At 43.5% G+C, this 24332-nt stretch overlaps 1 protein-coding gene across 1 annotated transcript in view; it reads left to right on the top strand.

Moving 5' to 3' along the window:
* Nucleotides 1-19578, top strand: part of otos (otospiralin) — a 236878-nt gene extending 217300 nt beyond the window's left edge. The window contains exons 3-5 of the mRNA XM_070882251.1: nt 17602-17664; nt 17922-17948; nt 19361-19578. Coding sequence (XP_070738352.1) covers nt 17602-17664; nt 17922-17948; nt 19361-19578 — 308 coding nt within the window. The remainder of the gene's footprint in view (nt 1-17601; nt 17665-17921; nt 17949-19360) is intronic.
* Nucleotides 19579-24332: the final 4754 nt, after the last annotated feature.

Below are 24332 nucleotides of genomic sequence, written 5' to 3' on the forward strand. Positions count from 1 at the left end.
AAATTCAGCAAAGTTCTACACATACCTCATGAAGTGTGATTTTGCTGCCCCGGTAACACGATTTTGCAGATAAAATACCAGAAGTAGCGGAACTGCTGGTTTCTGAGCAGGTCCCAGTGATAACAAATTAATTGCTGCAATAAATCACTTGTTCTAATCATGAGTTTTCTGACCCTCCTTGGGATATTGCATCAATCCGCTAATAATATCAACTAGTTAGAAATGTCTAATTATATAATACAATTATTTGATAATTGTTATTTGACCACTTTTAAAATTATACCATTCAGTTTATATTGCTTCTCCTCATTATCCTGACCAAAATGCATCAGTTCACACTTCTCTGCGTTAAATGCCATGTGTCTGTCCATTTCACCAGTCTGTCTAGTTCCTCCTGAAGTTTGTTACTATCCTCCTCACTGTTTGCTATATTTCCGAGTTTTGTGTCATCTGCATCCTTTCCTCCCTTAGCAACCGAGGATGCATCCCATCCGGACCCGGTGATGTCTTTACTTTGAGCGCTGCCAACCTTTTAAGTACCTCCTCTTTATTGATGCTCAATAATTAAGAAGTGATCAGGTGTTGGCAAGTTTTAAAAGCCTGCAGAGATTGTATGAGGAAGGCAAGACTGCAGAACGTAATGTGCTGCTATGGAGCTGAGCAACTATGACTGCAGAGCTAGAAAAGGACATAAAAAGGAACAATAATCAAGCTACAAAAAATAGACACGAACCTGATTTACACTAAATTATGCATTTAAGTAATATAACATTTACACTTACAGTTTGACATAGAGGAGCAGACTCCGCATTCCCAGCTCCATAAACAGCAGTACATTTGAGGAACTAATAATTCTATATTCATATTCATCCTTTCAACCAAAACATCAAAGACTGGTTTCCTAAAATGATGCTTAATATCAGTCCCAAGACTGTAGGTTTTAAGTTTGAAAATTTGCAATCATTACAGTGAACAAAGCATAAATAACATTTCAGTCCCATAATATTTTCTGTGCATCTGATTTTTTGTTATGAAGTAAATCTCTCTTGAAGATGTGAATTATTCTGCAGAATATGACAAAATACGACAATATACTGCTTCCTGGTTTTAAAACCCAATATAACTTGGCTATGATTATACTGCAAATTCCATGGAAATGTTTGAATAAGAATTGTTGCAAAAGTGACAGTATAAAGTGGGCTTCAGGTCACAATGTAACTCCCAAGTGCATTAAAGCCAAGTAACATGAGATCAACTCCACAAAGGCATCTCGTACTCCAGTGTAGAACCAGACTAAAAAGATGCTCAACCTGTCCTTTGTATAATTGGGGCACTGCATAAACTTAGTGCTGAATTTTTTTTGCTATTATGAGAAAGCAAATACCACCACCTGCTCTAACTTGGTATAAAAAAATAGCCATTGGAGAACCGCTGGTTGAAATCTCTCTTACTTGGCAAGTGTTGCAGGAAAGCACAACCCATTCTGCACCTCACAATCTACATCTATCAAACTCAAACTGCTCTTTTAGTAAATTGAAGTCAGTCTGACCACTTTTCACCTGTGTAGAATTTAAATCCCAAGTCATTTCCATGTCTGATTTGAATTCCGTGACTGAAAACCACAAACATGTCTGATGCTCCTCTGTAACAGATCAGCTATACACCTCCACAACACCTACACACACCAATCGACCTCGGTCCCACTTCTAGAAGAGATTAGATTCCATTGTCGAGTGGTCCACCCTGAATGAGGAGACAAAGGATTGAAAAACCTGAGTCGGGGGTTGTTAAAAGTAACACAGCACAGTAAATATACACCAAGCAGTTAAACAATGAGTTCAACAATTAATAGAAGTACACACGTATGAAAAGTAATTAAGGTTACTTTTTAACAATCTGTACATGGCGGTTCACCCTAGTACAATTAGCCATAACCACTGATTTTGAACCTTAATTTACCCTGAATTTTTTTTAATTCAAAGGTTAAGGGTGGATTTTTGGCTCTTTTGTGTCTCTGTTTGCACCCCTGGGGGCGGGCGGTAAATGTTCTGTCTGGGCGTTATGCCGGGCATCTAGGTTTTAGGGCCTGGCCGGTAGTTTCGACTATTGAAATGTGGCGGCGCAAAAACTTACCGCCCCGCTGACTATTTTGACTGAGATCATGACGTCAATCATTGTGCAAAGCTGCGCTAGCGCCCCGGATGGAACATTCGGACCTAACGCCTCATTTAACGCCCACTCCAGGAAACACCTGAAAAAAACAGGCAGTCCCAGGGTGTGGCAGGCGGGATTGTCAGGATTTTTAAATGGAGGGATAAAGATTCTACATCGCAGGTCACATTGACTACAATGGTTGCGCACATAATGCTGCATGAAGCACCAACTTGCCAACTCCCCTCAACAGGTATCCAAATTCATTGTGGTGTTCTGCATGCTCAGGAGGAGGAGGACGACAAAGAGGAGCCTGGCGAGGCCCCCATTGGATAGCCACACCATCAATGGAGGAGGCAGCATGGAGATGTTGCCGGACTAAGAGTCACACATCTCCAGCTTGTAATGGACCAGTTCTCCTAAATGTAGGAAACTGAGGGATGGAGCTAATACTGGACACGCTATGTGCCCCATAAAAGCACATCTCCGATGAACAATGGAATGATGCACAAGACACCAATGGCAAATGATGAGTCATCTATTTTACTGCAACAAAGTCACAAAAACTCCCCCCACCAAAATAAAACCATACAATATACAACGTTATGTTGCAAGGCACGAAACAACAATGAAATCTCTTTACCGCCACGAAATTCGGCTCGGCGCACAAAGTCTGTTGTGTAACGCTTGATTTAACGCCCACACTCATGGATCTTAACTTTTTGCCGAATTTCCCAGTCGAGGGAGCAAACTATTTTCAGGCGGTTTCTTTACCGTCCTGTCGCGATTAGCGCCCCGAAATCGGGAAAGCTGAAAATCCAACCCTATAGCTCCAACACAACAGAATCTACTTGATATAATGGCATATGGAGGCTGTTGCCACCTCATCTGGGATGCCTTAACTCGACAACTTCCCACGCAGCAGAACAGCTCACAGTTGCAGAGTTTGGGAGGAAGTCAAACAAAAACAAATCTGAATGTGGAGGTGAGTGTTGCAAAGGTCAGATTTTTGAGGTGTGGAGGTACTTCACAGAGCAGGGGAGCTTTAAGATTAAGATCTCACGGGGGCATCTCCATGCATCAAACACTGCACAATAACACAAAAGTTTCAGTATGGATTTATATTGAAAGTCTGGTATCATTGCTAAGTGCAAACTATTTTGTAGCCACACTAAAGTTGTGGTATCAATGCACCATAAAACCAGATTTTAGGGAAGAAAAATAACACATTTTACAAAATTGCCTCCCAGTGAGGAATTCACTTGCAGGCATCATAAATTCGATCTCACTCAACATGATGTTTCATCCATTAATTTTACTGGAGAGGAAATCATGGAGAGTGCATGCCTGAATGCCCAATGGGTGTTGCTGGTGGGTCAGCTTACCCGTACAATTACCCTTCAGATCTCATTATTGTTTAATTCTGCAGAAAGGAAATTCAATCTTATTAGTGTGTCTGTTATAAATACTTGAAGTGTCATGATTGAACGTAAGTATCATAAATGCACATGATAAATGAGGAAGACCATTTAGTCAATCCTCCCTCACCGATCCAGAAAGAGACTACTGTTCTCCCGTCACAACATCCAACTATTTTCATTGATTCCAAGGCTTTTGCCTCCTTTACCCGACCCAGAGTTTCATTCCATGTGTTGATCATTTTTTGTGTGAAGGAAACCTTTGACACCAGTCCCAGTTTGCCTTTTGCCAGACTGAACCTGTGCTGCCTTGAATGAAGCATGAGAATTGCAAGCCAATTCTTATCCAACTACCACCATTTGGATCTGTGCATTGCATGTTTAAAGTAACAGTGATAGAGAAAATAAGGCATTCAATAATAGAAACCAAGCTGCTTGCTCAGGAGAGCAGGTTAAAATTGCAGATGTTGCAAACGTGGCAGCTTTCGGACAGGCAAGAGCCAGGCCGATTTCAACTGCCCAGCCAGCAGATTTCTGCTGAGCAAGTAGAGTTAAAATCACCGCAAAGATGTACCCTGAAAGGAAAAATTACCAATCCTCTCCCGGGTCAGGCGTACTCCTCAAGTGTTCACTCTCAACTTAAAGTTGAGGTAGCCGAATCCTAAAGACGCTAACTGGGTCTGAAGTTCCGGACAATCTCTCCCTAAAGGAAAGGGACAACCCGAGAATGTTACTGCTCTCCAGATAGCACTTTTTAGTAAATTTTAGCCAGATTGTAATTATTCCGGATATCCCGGGGGATCTCTCCTCAGTAATGTACCTCTTCACCAAAAGAGTGTACTTGTGAAGTAGTTCGTGAGTTATTGATACAGTAGACTATCAGAGACTATTCAAAAATATATAGAGATTTATTTAAAGAACCGATATGCAATTTACAGTTGGTGAATCAGTCAAATCGCAACAGTTCTAAAAAAAGTGAAGAATACAATCTTATTTCGAGTAGAGAATCTTATTTTTACATCTAAACTTTGATACAGTATTACTGTTCTTAAAATTGTTTAAGCAGGATATCCGTCAATTATCAATGTAGCAGTTACCTTCAATCCCCGAGAAGTAGGAGATCACAGAACAATGCCTTCCGCCTTGCTCTGTCGTGTAGAATTTACCAATATCTCGCAAAGATTCCAGGTACCTTTCCCCTGCAGAGGAGAAGAATCCCTTTCTGGGCTTTTAAAATGAGTTTAAAGGGGCAGACGAAGCCTGCGGGGGATAAAAGGGGATGCATTCATGGAGACCGCCCCCCCCCCCCCCCCCAGTGTTTGGACTCATAGGAAAGGGAATTCAAAATGGACCTAAATTACAGAAGCTTGAGATCCCCTAAACATCTATGGGAAGGAACATATCAATTTTAAGATTTTACAACATTTTGGCTGCGAAGAAGAGTTACCAAAAACAGGAGGTGGGGCCAACGTCTGAAGCAAATTCGTGTATTAAAGACCCCAGGCTATTCACCCCCTAAGAGATAATCGAATTACCCAATCAAGCACAATGGAAATCATGGTCAGAAAAACTGGACAATCCTAAAACAATGCAAAACCAGTGATAGCACATTCTCACACCCTAATCGAGTTACTGCTGACAAAGGAGACATTTGAAAATCAGTGGACAGAACAGTTTAAACAGAGCCCAAGAGATTTGATGGGAGATAACGGAGCTTTTTTTGGGGGATATATCTATCCCCCAGTTTTACAAGGAAAGACTAGCAGAACACAGAAACTAGCAGAACACAGGAGAGAAGCAGAACACAGAACGAAGCAGAGCACAGACTGGAACACAGACAGACACAAGCAGCCAGAGCTGGGGAGTGAAGAAATGGAGTCGTGAAGGAACCTACAAGAAATCGTCAAGGACCGACTGAGCACGAGGCCCACGAAATGGAAGGTTGTCAGCAACCAAATTGACAAACCCGGGCTACCAAAACCAGCGAAATGACCAACCGAAACCAACTCAGCAAAAATCGAAGAATCAACATTTATTTCCACTCTACAATCTACTTCTGAATGGCCAACGGGTGAGAAATTACCTAAAAGGACTAACTAAGACCAAAGAAAGTGGGTACTTATCCCATACATCCGAAACGCAACTTACCACATCAACGGACGCACCCCAACCAAAGACGACGCAGTCCGAAGTCCTCTCCGGGGTACGGCTCGCCTAGAAGGCCAAGTGCAGCGAACCCCGAAACCGTGATTCACCGGCAACTGTCTAAAGGGATTGGTGAGCATGGCCCCTGAACCCTCAGAGCTATAACTTAGTTAGTTAGGGGAATTGGAAGGGGGGAGGATGGGATAACTTGTGTAAATGTATCTGCATTCTCTTCTTTACCCCATTTAGAGTTTAAGCTGTATTCTTTTCCCCACAGGCTGTAATTTGACATTTATTCAATGTGTTGTACCCTTCAGTGTGTATTGGTCTGTGTGTGTTATTAAAGGTGTGCCTTTTACTTCTTTTTAAACACAATAAAGCCATACCTGCTTCCTACCTTGAAACCGATTGTCTGTCCAAGTCTGTCACAGTCCCTTCATAATTCCAGTGTCTAGAACCAAGGGTGTGGGAGCGATTCGGAACCGCTCATATAAGGTCAGAAGGGAAAGCTGACCCCCTGCAAACCACCCCTTACATAATGGCGACCCAGATGGGACACTGGTACAAGGGGCGTGATAAGAGAGAGACTGGTTTCAGGAAAAGAAGCAAAATGGAAGAGGGGATTTCCTCGTATGTGTTTAAGAGGGTAAATGTGGCTAAGGAGTGGGTACTCGATCTATTGTATGCTGAGCATCCAGAAGATGCTGCAGCTCAATGGACCGAGAGCAAGGACCACAAAAGGTCAATAGAGAAGGCTATTTGGCTAATTTGCCTTCAGCCACAGATCCGGCTTCTAGATGAAGAGAATGAGAAATTAAAGGAAGTATTGAGACAGGCAGAAGAGAGGTCCAGCGCAAGGGCCACAGTCGGGGAAAGGCTGTGGACAGAGGTGGGACAGTTAAAGGAAAGTAGAGAGCTCACTAAAGAAAGGTACAAAACCCAACTGGACCTTTTACAGTGTCAGATTATTGAAGCCAAGAATAGCGAACTGGCATTGCGGGAAGAGAATTCCCGCCTCGCCAAGCAAGTTAAAGAGTACGGGGAGAGGGTGAGAGACATTCAGGTAGCCTATAAGGTAGCCAGTACCAGGGAATTTGAGGCAGGAGACCACGGCCCCTGCCAGCAGCAGATCCAAAGCCTGAACCTTGCTCTATCCCGGGCTAAAGGCATGGTGTGCCTGATAAACCCGGGTCTAGCCCAGGAACACCTGGTTGGGCAAGAAGAAACCCCTCAGTCACCGCCTGCAGCTCCCAGGAATGGCCCAGGGCAACAGAGATGTCAGCCAGAGTGCGGGGCAGGCAAGGATTGCGAACTACCAACACCGGCAGCCTCGAGTTTTAACTCGGCTTGGCAGCAGGGGGAAGAGGGCGAGCCAATACAAGAAGGGCCGGAACCAGGGCCAATGCACCCGGTCCGGCAGCAGAAGTTTGGCCCGCCTGATGCCAATGGGGCAGCAGGACCCCTAGAAAGCAACTTCGTAGTCCCCCACGACATTTAACTTTCAACATTTATACCCTTTTTGTCCTATTTCATAAGATCTCAAGTTGATCATCATTAGTTATTTTCTTGCTGAGCCTTGCATTCCTAGTTCCTGTATCAATACATAGCTATTGTGAATTTACTATTTATGCTCAAAATGCAGATGTCATGTGTTTGTGCTTTGGGTACTTTGTTTCATGGTGCGTTATTTTCAAGAAGTTATCCAATAACTCCCAAGAATTTAGTTCAACTGAACTACTGGTGTGTTTGCATGTATTCATTGTTCAATTTGCTATCTGCAGTCAAGAGGGCAGCTGCCATTTTTTATGATGAGCAATTGAGATTAGGCCATTCAAGCTGACTGCATTTTTCAACAATTGTCCTATTCCAAGAAGTTAATTAAGTAACTTATCTAAGGTCAGTCCTTGAAGGTTAGAATTCGTTCATAGTTAGGATTCTAAATTCAGCTTGTCTTATTTTTAAAGAAGTTATAAGGTAGAATTTTGAAGAAGTTATAAGGTAGAGTCTTATTTTTAAAGAAGTTATAAGGTAGAATTTCTTCACAACCCATCCATTTCTTTTTTTTGCGGTAACAGATAATGCTATGGAAGTTTATCCAGCACCCTCAGCACCAGTGTAAGCGGTCTGTTGCCTTTACTTTTGCTGAGGACCCCACTTCTCACACGCTGTATTGCTGCAAGAACAAGGCTAAAAATGAGCAGCAGTTGTGCTAAACAAGAAAGAAGTGGGGTTAGATTAACATTGATGGCACTCTGAAAGCAATTGCAGAAGGACTTGAGATCAAGAATGTTTAACAGAAGGGCTTGAAGCTGATATGTTGGGGGAGCAGGAGGAAAAAGGACTTCCAAATATTGGCGAAGAAAAAGTTTGTGAAGAGTTTGTTTGTAAAAGTTTAATTTGGATCCCCCTGAGGCTCAGTGAGTAACTGAGTCATGTAGACCCGAAGGATTCCATGTTCAATCTGTGCTGCAGTAGCTGTTGAGGTTTGCCTGAGCACCCTGGATTGGGAGGAGAAAATCAAGTGGAGTTTCGGGCACAAAACATGTGCAAAGCATACCAATTACTACCCCAAAGAATGGGCAAGGTATTGGAGGATATGTAGTTGCTAAGGAACCTATCCCAGCAAAGGGTCTTCAGACTTAAAGACAGGAGAGGAGGAAAAAGGAAACGGGGGTAAGGGAAAATTAAAAAAGAGAAAAAATGTGATTTACTCCACCGATGTAGCCAATGATTTTGACATGGCTGCAATAGCAAATACTGGCATGCAAGAGTAGTAGCCCAAGAGAGAAATGACTAAACATAATTTATCAAATTAGAGATCTTTCTCCTCATGCCTTTCTGTATTTTAATCTTCCCAGAAGTCAGTTATACTACAGTGTTTGCAGCAATATAAAGTGGTTTCTACTGTGTACTAATGTAACTGTGTGCTGCAATTTGGGCACAAGGTCACCCGAAGTGCACTTGAGTAAGAGGTGTGAGATGATTTCCAAGAGCTACTCTATTGATGGAACGTTTTTATATCGGTTAGTGTCCCAATTAATTGGGTTTCTCGAATGGTGGTGGCATGTACAAAAGCACAGGACAATTATGGTTGAGGTAGATCATTCAACCCATAGAGTGTCAGCTGTGGCTCAGTGGGTAGCACTCTTGTCTCTGACTCTCTGAGTCAGACGGTTGTGGGTTCAAGTCTCTAGACAGAGCATAAAAATCCAGGATGACATTCCAGTGCAGTGCTGAGGGAGTGCTGCACTGTCAGAGGTCTTTTGGATGAGATGTTAAATTGCTTTCTCAGATGAACATAAAAGATCCCATGGCACTATTTCAAAGATATCCATGGCCAATCATCATAGGCAGTCCTTGAAATCGAGGAAGACTTGCTTCCATTCTAAAAGTGAGTTCTCAGGTGACTGTACATTCCAATACAGGAATTATAATCTCTGTCTCAGGTGGGGCAAACAGTGGTTGAAGGAAAGGGTGGGTGGTTGGTCTGGTTTTCCGTACACACCTTCCACTGTCTGTGCTTATTTTCTGCAGGCTCTCGGTGATGAGACTTGAGGTGCTCAGCACCCTCCCATAAGAACATAAGAATTAGGAACAGTAGGACATCTAGCCCCTGCTCCGCCATTCAACAAGATCATGGCTGATCTGTCCGTGAACTCAGCTCCACTTACCCGCCCGCTCCCCATAACCCTTAATTCCCTTATTGGTTAAAAATCTATCTATCTGTGATTTGAACACATTCAATGAGCTAGCCTCAACTGCTTGCTTGGGCAGAGAATTCCACAGATTCACAACTCTCTGGGAGAAGAAATTCCTTCTCAACTCAGTTTTAAATTGGCTCCCCCGTATTTTGAGGCTTTGCCCCCTAGTACTAGTCTCCCCGACCAGTAGAAACAACCTCTCTGCCTCTATCTTGTCTATCCCTTTCATTATTTTAAATGTTTCTATAAGATCACCCCTCATCCTTCTGAACTCCAACGAGTAAAGACCCAGTCTACTCAATCTATCATCATAAGCTAACCCCCTCATCTCCGGAATCAGCCTAGTGAATCGTCTCTGTACCCCCTCCAAAGCTAGTATATCCTTCCTTAAGTAAGGTGACCAAAACTGCATGCAGTACTCCAGGTGCGGCCTCACCAATACCCTGTACAGTTTTACAGCAGGACCTCCCTGCTTTTGTACTCCATCCCTCTCGCAATGAAGGCCAACATTCCATTCGCCTTCCTGATTACCTGCTGCACCTGCAACCTAACTTTTTGGGATTCATAGGTCCCTCTGCACCGCAGCATGTTGTAATTTCTCCCCATTCAAATAATATTCCCTTTTACTGTTTTTTTTTCCAAGGTGGATGACCTCACATTTTCCGACATTGTATTCCATCTGCCAAACCTTAGCCCATTCGCTTAACCTATCTAAATCTCTTTGTAGCCTCTCTGTGTCCTCTACACAACCCGCTTTCCCACTAATCTTTGTGTCATCTGCAAATTTTGTTGCATTACACTCTGTCCCCTCTTCCAGGTCATCTATGTATATTGTATCATCAGTGTATATTATATATTGTATCATCTATGCATCTATGTATCCCGGATGCTCTTCCTCCACTTCGGGCGGACCTGGGCCAGGGACTCCCAGCTGTCGGTGGGGATGTTGCACCTTATCAAGGAGACTTTGAGGGTGTCCTTGAAACGTTTCCTCTGCCCACCTGGGATTCGTTTGCCGTGTAGGAGTTCCAAATAGAGCGCTTGCTTTGGGATTCTCTTGTCGGGCATGAAGACGATGTGGCTCGCGCAACGGAGCTGGTCGAGTGTGGTCAGTGCTTCGATGCTGGGGATGTTGGCCTGATCGAGAATGCGGACGTTCTATTTATCCCTTAATCAACATAACAAATACAGATTATCTGATCATTATCACATTGCTATTTGTGGGACCTTGCTGTTTGCAAATTGGCTGCCATGTTTCCTACATTACAACTGTGACTACACTTTGAAAGTACTTCATTGGCTGTAAATCACTTTGGGATGTCTGGTGTTTGTGCAAGGTGCAAGTCTTTCTTTTTTTAAGTTTATCAATCCAAAAGCACCCTACATTGCAGCATCCAGTTGTATCTTAAATGCATCCTGAGTTTTTGCCTTTACCTCTCTAGTATTCCAAGTGTTGACTCTCTGCATGGAGGACTTTGTGGTTAGAGTTAGCTTTAACTAGTTTGAACCTATGTCCCTTGGTCTTACCCCCACAGTTTAATTTAAAGTAAGATTCCAGATTCACCTTTTCCATACCATTTAATATCTTATAAACCACTATAACACTCCGACAACACTTTCCAGGGTGAAAAGCCCGAGAATCTCCAGTATTTACTCATAACTCAGATCCTTGACACCAGGGATCAGCCTTGTGGCTCTTCTGTGCACCACCGGTGGGCCTTGTAACAGTAACAGTAAAATGCTCCTGGTCTTTTGTCAACTACAAGGATTAAACTATCAAGAGTGCGTTAGGAGCCCAAGTCAAAGGCCCCGAACGTGGTGCGAGCGTAGGCCCGCCCGTTTCTTGGCAATCACCGGGTGGAACATGAGTTTTTGCCACCCGCTGCCGCCAGTGCCAGTCGGGTGCGAATTTAATCGCACTTCTGTCGGCGGCAGCGGGAGCGGCAGGCAACGGGAGTCGGCGGGCGGGGCTGGGCATGAGCGGGCTGCAGCAGCAGTGGGCGGTAGGTGCAGGCCTCTCGACTCGGCAAACATCGGAGGCCGTGCACCGCGCATGTGCGAGATTTAGAATTCTTTTTTTTGTAGTTTCTTGTGGCCGATGACATCACTTTTGCTGTGATTGAGGATGAGGTCTCAGCTGCGCATGCGCATATAACCTGGTTACTCACTTGCACTTGCCAGTTGTAGACTGGTCGAATTTAGAGAGAGAGAATCAACATTATCAGCCGCCATCCATAATACAAAGCTCTCGAGTGAAAGAAAAGTTGCATATGGACCTCACCTGGGATGGTCATGGCAAGTCTGCACCACCCCAATATAGAAGCATTTGGCGGGAGATTGGTGAGGCCGTGTCCTCAGTGGGCAACATTGTGCGGTATGGAGACCAGTGTCGGAAACGATGGAACGATGTGGTTGCGTCAGCACGAGTGAGTAAACATCTTATTGATGCACTCCCGTACTACTCAGAAAGGTTCTGTGGCCGTTGTCTGTGTGTGTGAGTGTGTTGCATGTGCAAAATGGGTAAAGGCTGCAACTTTTATTTCTGCAGAAGAAAAGAGCAGCCTATGCATCAAAGCAGTGTGGCGTGGGAGGGGGCCCAGCAAATGTCATTGAGGTGACTAACATAGAGGAGCGTGCATTGGTGCTGGTGGGTGACCACCCCCGTGCCACCACACATGGCGGTGCCGATCCCATGCTAGAGGATGCTAAGTTTAAGCGACTTACCAGTCTGTGTGACGCTCGTGTCATGGAAGGTCATGTAATGTGATGTCAAATACTTTTTAATGCACTGTCTGTCAGCCATTCATGGTGCGGTGATGTATCGATGGTAGTCCTTGAAGTAAGAATGTGAAATGTGATGGTTTTCATGTCAGGATGAACAACCCCACCCCAAAGTTAAACACTTAAATGTTGTCCTGTACTTATAGCTGATCAATCGGACAGCACCGATCTATGCACCCCATCCACCTCTGGCACACAAAGGCAAACTCTAACACCAACACCTTCCATCCCAAAGTCTCCAGCAGCCCAACACACCAGCTCCTTTCATTCGCCTCTCCCCCTGCCGCCCCAATCCCCCATATCCACCGCATCCACCTCCCCCACCCAGAAGAACGAAGACCAGGAGAAAGAGGAAGGAGAAGGCCCAGTGTTTGTACCACATAAGGTTGAGGAGGTGGAAGAGGAGGACTGCAGCCTCCTGACATGTGTGCCACCTGTGCGGCCAACATCGGTCTCCGGGGCCGAGATTTTGGGCTTCGAATCGGACAAAGCGGGATCAAGTGTTGGGAGGCGTAGCGGCCGTGCTGGTGAAGCCACCAAGCTGCTTCCACCCAGGATGAAGCATTATGCGCAGCAATTCAGGTGCAGCTGTCGAGGACGAGTGTCGAGCTAGATCGCAATTTTCTTGCATGCCATGGCTAGGATAGCTGCCAGCATCGCCACCTTTGCAGAGCAGCATACTGCCAGTATGTCGCGGCTCATCAGTGCGGTGGAGCAAAACACCGACTCTGTAGAAGCCTTGCCCCAATTGATGCTTTCGGACCATGTCATGGAGCCCCCCGATGCCATACCAGCGACGCTGACACACCCCAAGGAGCCGGAGATGCCACCAGCTTCCATTTAACCCTCCCCCTACATTCTTTCCACGACGAACACGGCAGCAGCGCTCTGGCTGCCCTCCTGCACAACGTGATGGAGCAGAGGTGGTGAGTGGCAGGGGTGCGGGTCACCGTGGTGACGGCGGAGCCATGAAGAGAACAATGGGCCTCACATCGAGGGGGCTGAAGAGAGGCGGTGGTAGTGGGTAGAGGGTTGGTTGTTGGTGCTGGTGATAGTGTTAAATCTTCTTAATGTTGTCACTGTTGTTTCATATGGTTCCTTTTGATTCTCACTTTACTATTCTTTGAAATAATATTAAAGATTTGGCTTCATGTGTTTGCATCTTCTGTCACTTTGGAATGATGTACAATTCAATAAAGACACATTTTGGAACAACTCTTGGTCAGTGTTGAAGTTTTTGACAATCTGGGGTATATGTTGAGAAGCACACAAATCTCCTTCAAGTGTACTGGTCACTGAGCAATATCTTGCCGTGCACTTATGATGCGACTCTATAATGCGTCCTGACATCAGGCAATCTAGCAACAACAAATAAGGGTCAGCAATGCAAGAAGGCTGCCATTGAGTCACAGATAGTTGCACAACTTGGAGGGCAGACGTTAAGGCTGGCATTTGAGTCCACATTCTCGTAGGTGCAACATCACCAAGCTACACCCCTGACATGACATGTTGTTCAGTGACATCGCAGTTCATTATAGATAGTTTTCCGTCTTCTGTACTTGAGCTCAGGTTGTTCTCAGGATCACATCCTGCCACCTAAGAGAACCTAGCAGGATTTAATTGTGCCTATTCTTTTTAACATTAGCTCATTCCATCTGTACACTCACATTGTTTCACTAACTGTTCTGTCTGCAATAGTTTCAACACTCTTATAGCACTCCTCCATGGAGCCTTCACTGTGTTTTGCATCTCATTTCCCCTTCCTATCTCACACCTGCCCTTCAACTTTTTTCATTTCCATGTTTAAAGTGTTTATGAGCAGTTTTATTTCCATATGTAAAGTGTCTCTGAGCAGTGTCATTTCCATGTGTGAACTCATGCTGAGGGTAATATACAGGTCCAGCACATGTATTTGAGCCGGGATGTGCAGCACTCTACGCGATTGTCCCTCTCGCCTGATTTACAGACAGCTCAGACCATCTTTTTCCCAGCGGTCGTTCTGGCAGGTGGGAGCAGGATCTTAGAGGATCGTAGTGACCAAAATTGTGATTTTTCAGACTCCGGCATGGACGGGCAGTAGGAAGTTCCGCCGGCAGTACTTTCCCGATTACCTCCCGCCGGGCAGGACATGGGCGGCACATCGGCGGTACCTGAGGATTTTCCTCAAAAATTGTATTTTTAGGCGGTACCTCGGCGTCTATGGCGGTAGTGGGTGGCACCTTGACCAAGTTTGGAGCCAAAAAGTATTAGAGCAGGTCATAATTATATCAAATGTAGCCGGAACTGCTCCGTCTGAATGGTGACAGATTAGGAAAAGGGGAGGTGCAACGAGACCTGGGTGTCATGGTACATCAGTCATTGAAGGTTGGCATGCAGGTACAGCAGGCAGTTAAGAAAGCAAATGGCATGTTGGCCTTCATAGCGAGGGGATTTGAGTACAGGGGCAGGGAGGTGTTGCTACAGTTGTACAGGGCCTTGGTAAGGCCACACCTGGAGTATTGTGTACAGTTTTGGTCTCCTAACTTGAAGGACGTTCTTGCTATTGAGGGAGTGCAGCGAAGGTTCACCAGACTGATTCCCGGGATGGCGGGACTGTCATATCAAGAAAGACTGGATCAACTGGGCTTGTATTCACTGGAGTTCAGAAGAATGAGAGGGGATCTCATAGAAACGTTTAAAATTCTGACGGGTTTGGACAGGTTAGATGCAGGAAGAATGTTCCCAATGTTGGGGAAGTCCAGAACCAGGGGTCACAGTATAAGGATAAGGGGTAAGCCATTTAGGACCGAGATGAGGAGAAACGTCTTCACCCAGAGAGTGGTGAACCTGTGGAATTCTCTACCACAGAAAGTTGTTGAGGCCAATTCACTAAATATATTCAAAAAAGAGTTAAATGTAGTCCTTACTACTAGGGGGATCAAGGGGTATGGCGAGAAAGCAGGAATGGGGTACTGAAGTTGCATGTTCAGCCATGAACTCAGTGAATGGCGGTGCAGGCTTGAAGGGCTAAATGGCCTATTCCTGCACCTATTTTCTATGTTTCTATCAGTAGGATATACATCAGTACCGTCGACATTGAACAATTTAGCTGAATTGAGAGAGATATGAACGTAGTCTGTAGTGATCAATATGTAAATCTGTCAAATCTAATCAGATGCTATGATTTTCAGTGACAATCCTGCCAGTTACCATTCATTAACAATGACCAGTGAATGAAGCTTTAAAACAGAATCACGTGAAGTTTGATTAATAATAATAAACTACATAAAAAATAGAAAAAGTAACAATATAGGAACGTACTGTACAGCAGTTACAGAAGAGATAATAATTTGGAAATTCATTACTTTGATCTCCAGATGTTGTGAGGAGATGCCCCCTCAAATGCTTGAATGACTCCTTTATGTCTCGGTGACAAGAACTGGATGCAATACTCAAGGTGGGGTCTGACTATATAGGAAATTATGATTTTTCACCTTTTCATCCATCTGGTGGCAGTCACTGGGGCAGAAATTCTGAGCAGGGCTTCCCACGGGCAAATCAAGAAAAAATAGAAATAAAATGCGCACTTACCTGAAGCTCTGCGCCCGCTGGAACTCCCGATCCACAGGCCTCCTCTCCCTGCGATGCGCAGAGCGTGCACGTCGGGATGCCCACAGGAGCCATCTGCACCTGGACACCCAATCGCAGGTAAGTATTTTCTCATTCCTAGTAATAGGAAATTCGTAAAACGAATCTTCTATTACTATGAATGAGAAAAACCCCAAAACGCACAAACACTACATAAAACATTTTAAAAACACCTCACACAATACACTAATAGAAATTAAAAATGTTATACATATTTTTTAAAGAAAAAAAATTCCCGATTTAAAAAAAAAAGTTAGGGTTAGGATATAAAAATAACATTATCGGAGTGGGCAAGGTTTTAACATAAATGTGTTTTTAAAATTTTTATTTTAATCACGTTTTTCCTATGTTTTTAAACTCTTACCCCTGTAAAAGTAGGCTATGCGTCTGCTTTTTCAGGCGCAAGAATTTTGAGGACATTTGCCGGGCAAGATATGGGTTAATAGCACAAACTTCCACGTACAAATGTCCTCGTACCTGATCTGCGGATCATCTGTCAAGCTCCAGCTTGACAGATCGGAAAAGCCGGTTTTCAGTGCATGCACATTGCGCGCTGAAAACCGGCTTTTCCGATGCCTTCCCGGGTCCATAGAAACTTAGTACGGACCCAGGACATCAGAAATTCTGGGCCAATGGTGGATGATGTTTTAGTGTACAGTGCAGAAGAACAGGAACAGGATTGGAAGCAATGCCAACAACAAGAACTTGGGTGCATACGTTCAGAATAAGGGGCCGCCCATTTAAAATGGAAATGAGGAGAAATTTCTTCTCACAAAGGGTCGTGAATCTTTGGAATTCTCTGCCCCAGAGAGCTGTGGCGGCTGGGTCATTGAATGTATTTAAGGTGGAAATAGATAGATTTTTGAATGATAAGAGAGTCAAATGTTATGGGGAGCAGGCGGGGAAGTTGAGTTGAGGCCAAGATCAGATCAGCCACGATCTTATTGAATGGCGGAGCAGGCTCGAGGGGCCAAATGGCCTACTCCTGCTCCTAATTCTTATGTTCTTATTTTCTTATGAATTCACCCACTCTAATTCACTCTCCTTCTCAGTTCTTCCTCTGTTTATTTCTCAATCACTTAATCTCATTGGTTAAGACGATACACTTTCTGTCCCGTTGTTCACCAAGGTCCCAGATGCCCTGTTCCCTTGCTGCGCCATTAGCAGCTCACACTTCAGCAACTTATTGGGCAAAACATTTTAAAACCTAAACGTGCACGACCAAGTCTAACTATTGGAGCACGCCGCGAGATGCCCCGCTCCAGCAAAATCCGGGCCATTATATTAATACAAGTTTTTTTTCACTTTTTAAATGTACATTTTCAGCTTTAACTTAAGAGGGCGCTGTTTGATGTAAAACTAACTGGTCTGTTCACAAATGGCAGCATATTCATGCTTATTCATAGGAAGGGCATATTATAATAAAATCTTTGAGTAAGAGAAGTGACGTTTATTTCCTCTAAATTAGACTGAGCCAATTTAAACATTTTGTCCCAAAGCTAGCCAGGAACGCATTCAAGGTCTGAAGCTTCATTTTATTTTAAACCTTTTTTCTCATCACTGCAATCCCTGACTAAAAATGTAAGTATTGAACATTTATTTGGAAGTCTTTAAATGTAAGTTCAAGCTTGGATCAGTGAATAAAATACGATTTAATTTAATACATGCAAATTTTTCTGCAAACCCTATATATAAAAAGTTTAATTTGTGACCAATGCTAAATATTTGGAGATGCTGAGAATGATTAGATGACTAATTATTATGCTCTTATTTTACAGTCAAAATGAAGTGTTTTGTCTGTATTGGGCTGTTTATATTTTTCATCTTGAATATACTAACTGGTAAGTTTAATAACATTTATTTCTGGAACATTTTTAACTTAAAAATTGCTGTAAACTTGAAAAGTCAAAATTAACATTTTAAAATGTTTCAGGTTTATTCTAAGAGTTATATTAATTTTATTCAGTAATCTAGAAGAATCTTGAAATGATGTGTTGGCATTACTCAAGGGAAATATTTTATTTCAGGGCTATGAAAAGCCCTTTTGTGAGTTGTCCGGCTCTGAATTCTGATCATTTCTCCATTTGTTTATTTGCAGATGCCAGCGTGATCCGACAGTCAGACGGTAAAAAATATTAGTGGACATTCTTACAATAAAAGCCAAGCAGTACTGGGAATATTTTTTTTTAAAGCTTGAGTTAACTCCAGAACATTTTTCTGTTGTATAATTTACATTTACATTTGCTGTTATGGTCCCAATGTAGGAATGTAATTTGTAATTGATCTATGGAATTATTTAAGTGTCATCGGGTAGAAAATAGAGATATCTAGAATGTATAAAATTTATATCCAAGGAAGGTAAATTTAAGGTCCTTAAAATTTGGAGAAAAAACAAATTACTTAAATGTCAAATGAAAACTTGAAGCACAATATTTAGTGAGTACAAATAAGCATCTATGTAAGAAATACTTAGACCACAGCATGGGCAAAAGGAACCTCTAGGGTAACAAAAGGCAAATACTGATTGATATAACATTTCAAATAAATTCTCTGTGGTAACACTCTTATAAAATATTTATACCGTGGCCATACAGAATCATACAATTACAACTTAATTAATATAATGTAGTTTAGGTTTTTAATCAAGTCTTAATTTATTTGGAAAAATTATTATTAGTAGCTGGACAAAATGTATTGACGATTTTCATAGTAGTAAGAGGTAAGGAATATATATGTTAATGAAACAGCAGCAATATTATATTGATATTAAACTGCATTATACTATTATTTATTTACTGATGTAAGGATATGCTATGTACTTGTAACATGAGTTAGGTATCAATATACCTGTATTACATTTGTATTATTATACGTATGTACAGTTTATCATTGGGGATGAAATTAGGTATCGCCCCATTTGGGGTGTTAACTTTTAAATGTTTGAAAAATTAGTGCCAGGCGCTGATGTTTTCAACCCTTAAAAAAAAAAATCGACATTTGCACTCCAAGAAGGAAGTGGAGCATGAAATCAAGCGCTTCATTTCCTTCCTGGAGCGCAATCGACAGCAGGTGGGTCATCGAGTTCAGCAGCGCTGCACACTGGGCTGTGTAGCGCTGCCATGTTAAAAGACTGCTTCCTTCTCTTAAAGGGAATGGCCACCGAATATGGTGGGAGTCGCTGATCTCGCCGCGCCCGGTCGCAAAACCATTTGCACCCCATTATCGTGCCGCTGAGGTGCTAACGGGAGGTGCAAAGAAACCCAATTTTGCCCCCATTGTACCTGTAGTGTATCCATAGTATTTTTGTTGGTATTAGTATTATAATTATACTGTATTAATATACCAGAGTACCCATATTATATTTGCATTATTCTGCAGGTTGTATACAGGGATCAGTTTATGTGGATTATAATTGTATTATATATGTAGTATACAGAAGCCAAAATGTATTTTTTATCAAATATTTTTACTGACAAGCATACCAATTGTATTCTTGTGTCAGAAGTACCCATTTGTGGATTTTTATTCCTTATTTAGCTCACCATGTGGAAAAGCGAAGTCCACCATACTGGCCTTACTCCACTACCGACTTCTGGCGCTATGTGGAGTATTTCCGAAGCATTGGAGATTACGAGAGGATCCAGCAGCTGGCACACACTTTCTATGCTCATTTCCCGATCGGGAATACCATGGGCTACGACACTCCAGAACAACAACAAATACAAGTCGAGGTTGCAAAGGAGGCACATGAGTAGGGGGGAAAAAGATGTAAGGAAACTCAGTTGGTTTAATGTGTAAACAAATAGAATTCTAGTAAATTGCATTAGAACAAAATTGTAACATTATAATCTGCCTTATCTATCTGTTGCATTTATGTAGTGCCATTATTTTATGATTCCTTATATATATGTAATCATGTTACCAAATTCACTTGCATTGTATTAAAAGTTTCTCTCACAGAATGCATCTTTATCTTATTTTGACAATAAATAGTTTGTTTCAACTTTTGTGACTTAAAATTGCTTTTTTTTAATGGAAGGTTGTAACACATAGGCCCCAATATTGGTGGCCTTACTGCCCACTGCCGCCTGCTGCTGCCGACTGCCTCCGAGTTTTCCTGCCATTTTCCTCTCCCCGACATTTTCCTCTTAAGCTGGGGCGGGCGGGAGGGGAGCACTGCTGGGAACCGCCCACTGACGTCCTCTGGCGGCCAAATCGTGTAAGTGGCCTCCCGCCCGCAGTGATGCCAGATTAGTGTGGGTGGGAGTCGGCGGGAGTCGGCGCCAGCAGGGGGAAGGACCACCGCGTGGAGGCTGTTCTTAACCTGACAGTAAGTATGAAGATTTACAAAAGAAGGTTAGTGAACATCTTTAAAAACATTTTTTACAGCGACTTACCTGGATGGGGTCCCCTGAAAGTGTTGCAGTGACTTTTTGTTTTGTTAATGTTTTTACTTTTCAGGTCTTCCGCACTCCCTGTGCCCGGATCCATCCTCGGCAGCACTTGGGCGGCAAGCTCCTTTGCCACCAAGCTCCTTTGCCACCAAGATTGAGAGCTCCCGCCAGTTGCTGCCCAGATTGACAGCGTAAGCCGTTATTTTATCGCTATGCAGTACTGCCACCTCTTTTAGGGGAATCTTTCAGGCAAAGTATCGCCCGGTCTCTTGGCAACCATCGGCGATACTTTGGGTGGTAAATGGGCGGGCTTTGCAGCTCATGAAAACCGGGGCCTTGGTTATTTATCTGAATTATTCGAAGGGGCTTATTTCTTGTCAAACACGCAATTCCATAAATTCAAAATCTATTAACCAGTGTACACAGACTGCATTATTTCTAAATAACTAGTTGTAATAAAACATAAGTGTATAATGAATGTTGTAACATTACATATTTTATTGTAAAAATGTAAACAGCAATGTTATATTTCACTGCTTTAAATAGAGGGATACTGCTCCTTTAATTACATATTGCTATACTTCATTCACTGGAGGTTTATAATCTGTATTCAGTGACACATGGAACTACACCGCAGCTATAAAATAAACAGACCAGATTGTGTATATATGAAAAAAGCATTGAACAAGTATACAATCTAAATGCCCACATTTCTTAAACCAATCATTGTATAATTTAATTGGATAACTCTTCTCAAGATTAAATGTTAATGAAAAGCATTTTCTGTTCATATATATATATATTCTAGTGCCTAGCAGTCTAAAGAAAGCCTATATTTTAAGAGTAATGTGCTGAACTGTGAAGCCAAAGCAAAACCACATAATGGCGCTATTGATTGTAAAATTCCCTAAACTCATACTGACCTGATACTGTCAGTTGATGTATGTGAAGGCATTTTTTCCTCTGTCCCTAGTGAACTCCTTACTTGACAATTACAGTCACATTGTTTCTTCTCATAAGATGTTGCACCGGTCAAATTCTCTGTGAGATTGCAATTAGTTATAATTTATTTATTTAAAATAACTAGGTTGCTAAAATTGATGAAAGTTGATTCACAAAAGTAATTGTACTTGTACAAATATTTTATTGGCTTTCATAGAAGGTAAAAAGAGAAAATGTAATGCCATCTGTGGTTCACCCATATGGGCTATCTAAACATTTCCACTAGGGAGTACATTGTGATATTCCAAATAGGCATCTGAAGAGTAACAAGATGAAAGAGCCTCAAATCCTTGGCTCTATCAGTCCACTGCTCTGCTGCAAGTCCAGAGGGAGTGTGACAGATGGGATGGAAAATAGAGCATGCTCCAGATACACTGGTCATCTCCAGATCCCCGCCTGACATCAGGGCTTGCAATGGGGAGAACTTCCACCCACCCCTTACAGGGCCAGTGGCGTAGGAAGAGGCAGGGCCTGATTGGAGATTCAGGGTTTTCCATGTCCCTCGGCCTCGGGAAGGATTTCTGGCTGGCATTAATTAACAGTCACTTGGATAGGGGTGGATTAATTAAGGAAAGCCAGCACTGATTTGTTAAAGGAAAATCATGTTTAACCAACTTGATCGAGATTTTTGATGAGGTAACAGAGAAGGTTCATGAGGGTAATGCAGTTGTCGTGGTGTACATGGATTTCCAAAAGGTGTTCAACAAAGTGCCACACAATAGGCTTGCCAGCAAAATTGAAGCCCATGGAATAGTGGCAGCATGGATACAAAATTGGCTAAGTGACAGGAACAGAGAGTAGTGATGAATGGTTGTTTTTCGGACGGGAGGATGGTATACAGTGGTGTTCCTCAAGGGTCGGTTCTAGGACCACTGCTTTTCTTAGTATATTTTAATGACTTGGACATGGGTGTACAGAGCATAATTTCAAAATGTGCAGATGACACAAAACTTGTACAGTGAACAGTGAGGAGAGTGATAGGCTTCAGGAAGACATAGACAGGCTGGTGAAATGGGTGGACACGTCTCGAAATGCTAACCGCTGGGCCGTGCAGCTTGCAGCACCCCGCTGGGAAATTTGGTGCCAGTTTTGCAGCAGCGCAAAATGCTACCGCCTCACTGTGTACATTGAGTCAGATCTCGACATCAGTTGTCGTGTAACGACCCGCTAGCGCCCTGCTCGCAAAATTAGATGCGACCGCCTCATTTAACATCCACCCATAATCACGTCCAAGAAACCAATGCAGTACCACTTTCCGTTGGCGCAATCTGCAGCCTATCTAAAGGGAGGAAGGGAGAGCATTAATCGGAGGTCACATTGAGTGCAACGTTTCCGCACAGCACCCTGCGTGAACCTCTGAATTTAAAGCCGCAGATTTATCTGCCCTTACAGGGTCCTACTGTCATGTATCTCACATTACTGTATATAACTGTATCTTACCATGCTATACATGACTGTAACTGGATGTGACCTGTAACAATAAGCATACCTTACCACCAGGGGTGCACATGCAGGAGACACTCCATACCTGTCCCACTGAGGTATATAAAGGGAGGTCTCAGGCAAGTGCAGCACTGGAGAGCTGGAATTAAAGGTGCAGGTCCTGAGTGACCTTGACTTCAGCATGTGTCTCGCGAGGCATCGGAACAAGGGGTTCACATTGTGAAACAAACCGCTACCCCCACACACAGACAAAAGCAGGAGAGCAGGCCTTCAACAGCAGATAGTGGCGCCAGAAGCCATCAAAATCAAGGGCCACATGAACGGCCGATCACACTTCATCAACCCACAATACGAGCAATCAACAACAGATTGAGAGAAGCTCAAGGGAGATCAGCCAGACGCAGCTCATCCTTCAGAAATAATGGAAATGGTCTATGTTGGAGATGTGGGGGAAGGCACTCAACCAGGGTGTGTCGATTTCAGCATGCCGTTTGCAGAAACTGCAACTACACAGGGTATCTGGCTCGCATGTGCAGAAAAACAGTAGCTCGGCTGGTATACGAATCGGAAGGGTCGGTAAGCGGACCAGAAGACGGTTGGAACAGTGCACGGGACGCCGAGGTACAGCAGGTTAACACGATCAATGTCCACTGTTCTTACACCAAGACGCCTCCAATTATGATGAGGGTTCTACTCAACGGGATACCCATCAACATGGAACTGGACATGGGGGCCAGTCAATCCCTCATGAACGTTCAACAATTTGAACAGCTGTGGCCGCAAAAAAGCAACAGATCAAAACTCACAAAGATCGACACCAAACTAAGGACCTATACTAAAGAAATCGTCCCAGCCCTTGGCAGCGCCATGCTCTCAGTCACACACAAAGGGATGGTGCACCGACTTTCCCTGTGGATTGTCCCCGGGGATCTCCCAGCCCTGTTGGGGAGAAGCTGGCTAGCAGAACTTAATTGGAAATGGGATGATGTTCATGCCATGTCGTCAGAGGAACGGACCACCTGCTCAACAGTTCTAAGCCATTTTGAACATCTCTTTCAGCCAGGTGTGGGCACCGTCAAAGGGGCTAAAGTTAGAATCTACATCACACAGAATGCCAGACCGGTACATCACAAGGCTAGAGCTGTGCCTTATGTGATGAGGGAAAAGATTGAAAACGAACTGGACCGGCTTCTGTGGGAAGGCATAATTTCTCCCATGGAATTCAGCGACTGGGCAAGCCCCATCGTCCCCGTCATGAAGCCTGATGGATCCATGCGAATCTGTGGGGATTACAAGTCTACCATAAACAGAGTCCCCCTACAGGACCAATACCCGCTGCCCAGAGCGGAGGACCTATTTTGCCACGTTGGCTGGAGGAAAACATTTCTCGAAACTTGAACTCACATCTGCGTATATGACGCAAGAACTGACCGAAGAGTCTAAGCTACTCACCACCATCAACACACATCGAGGCCTTTTTGTGTACAATCGATGCCCATTCGGCATCAGGTCGGCAGCTGCTATATTCCAGCACAACATGGAGAGTCTGCTCAAGTCCATCCCGGGGACGGTTGTGTTTCAAGATGACATACTCATCACGGGCAGGGACACCGACTCTCATCGCCACAATCTTGAGGAAGTACTAAGTCGATTGGATCGGGTTGGCCGAA

This window comes from Pristiophorus japonicus, chromosome 6, assembly GCF_044704955.1.
Source record: "Pristiophorus japonicus isolate sPriJap1 chromosome 6, sPriJap1.hap1, whole genome shotgun sequence".
Classification (NCBI taxonomy): domain Eukaryota; kingdom Metazoa; phylum Chordata; class Chondrichthyes; family Pristiophoridae; genus Pristiophorus; species Pristiophorus japonicus.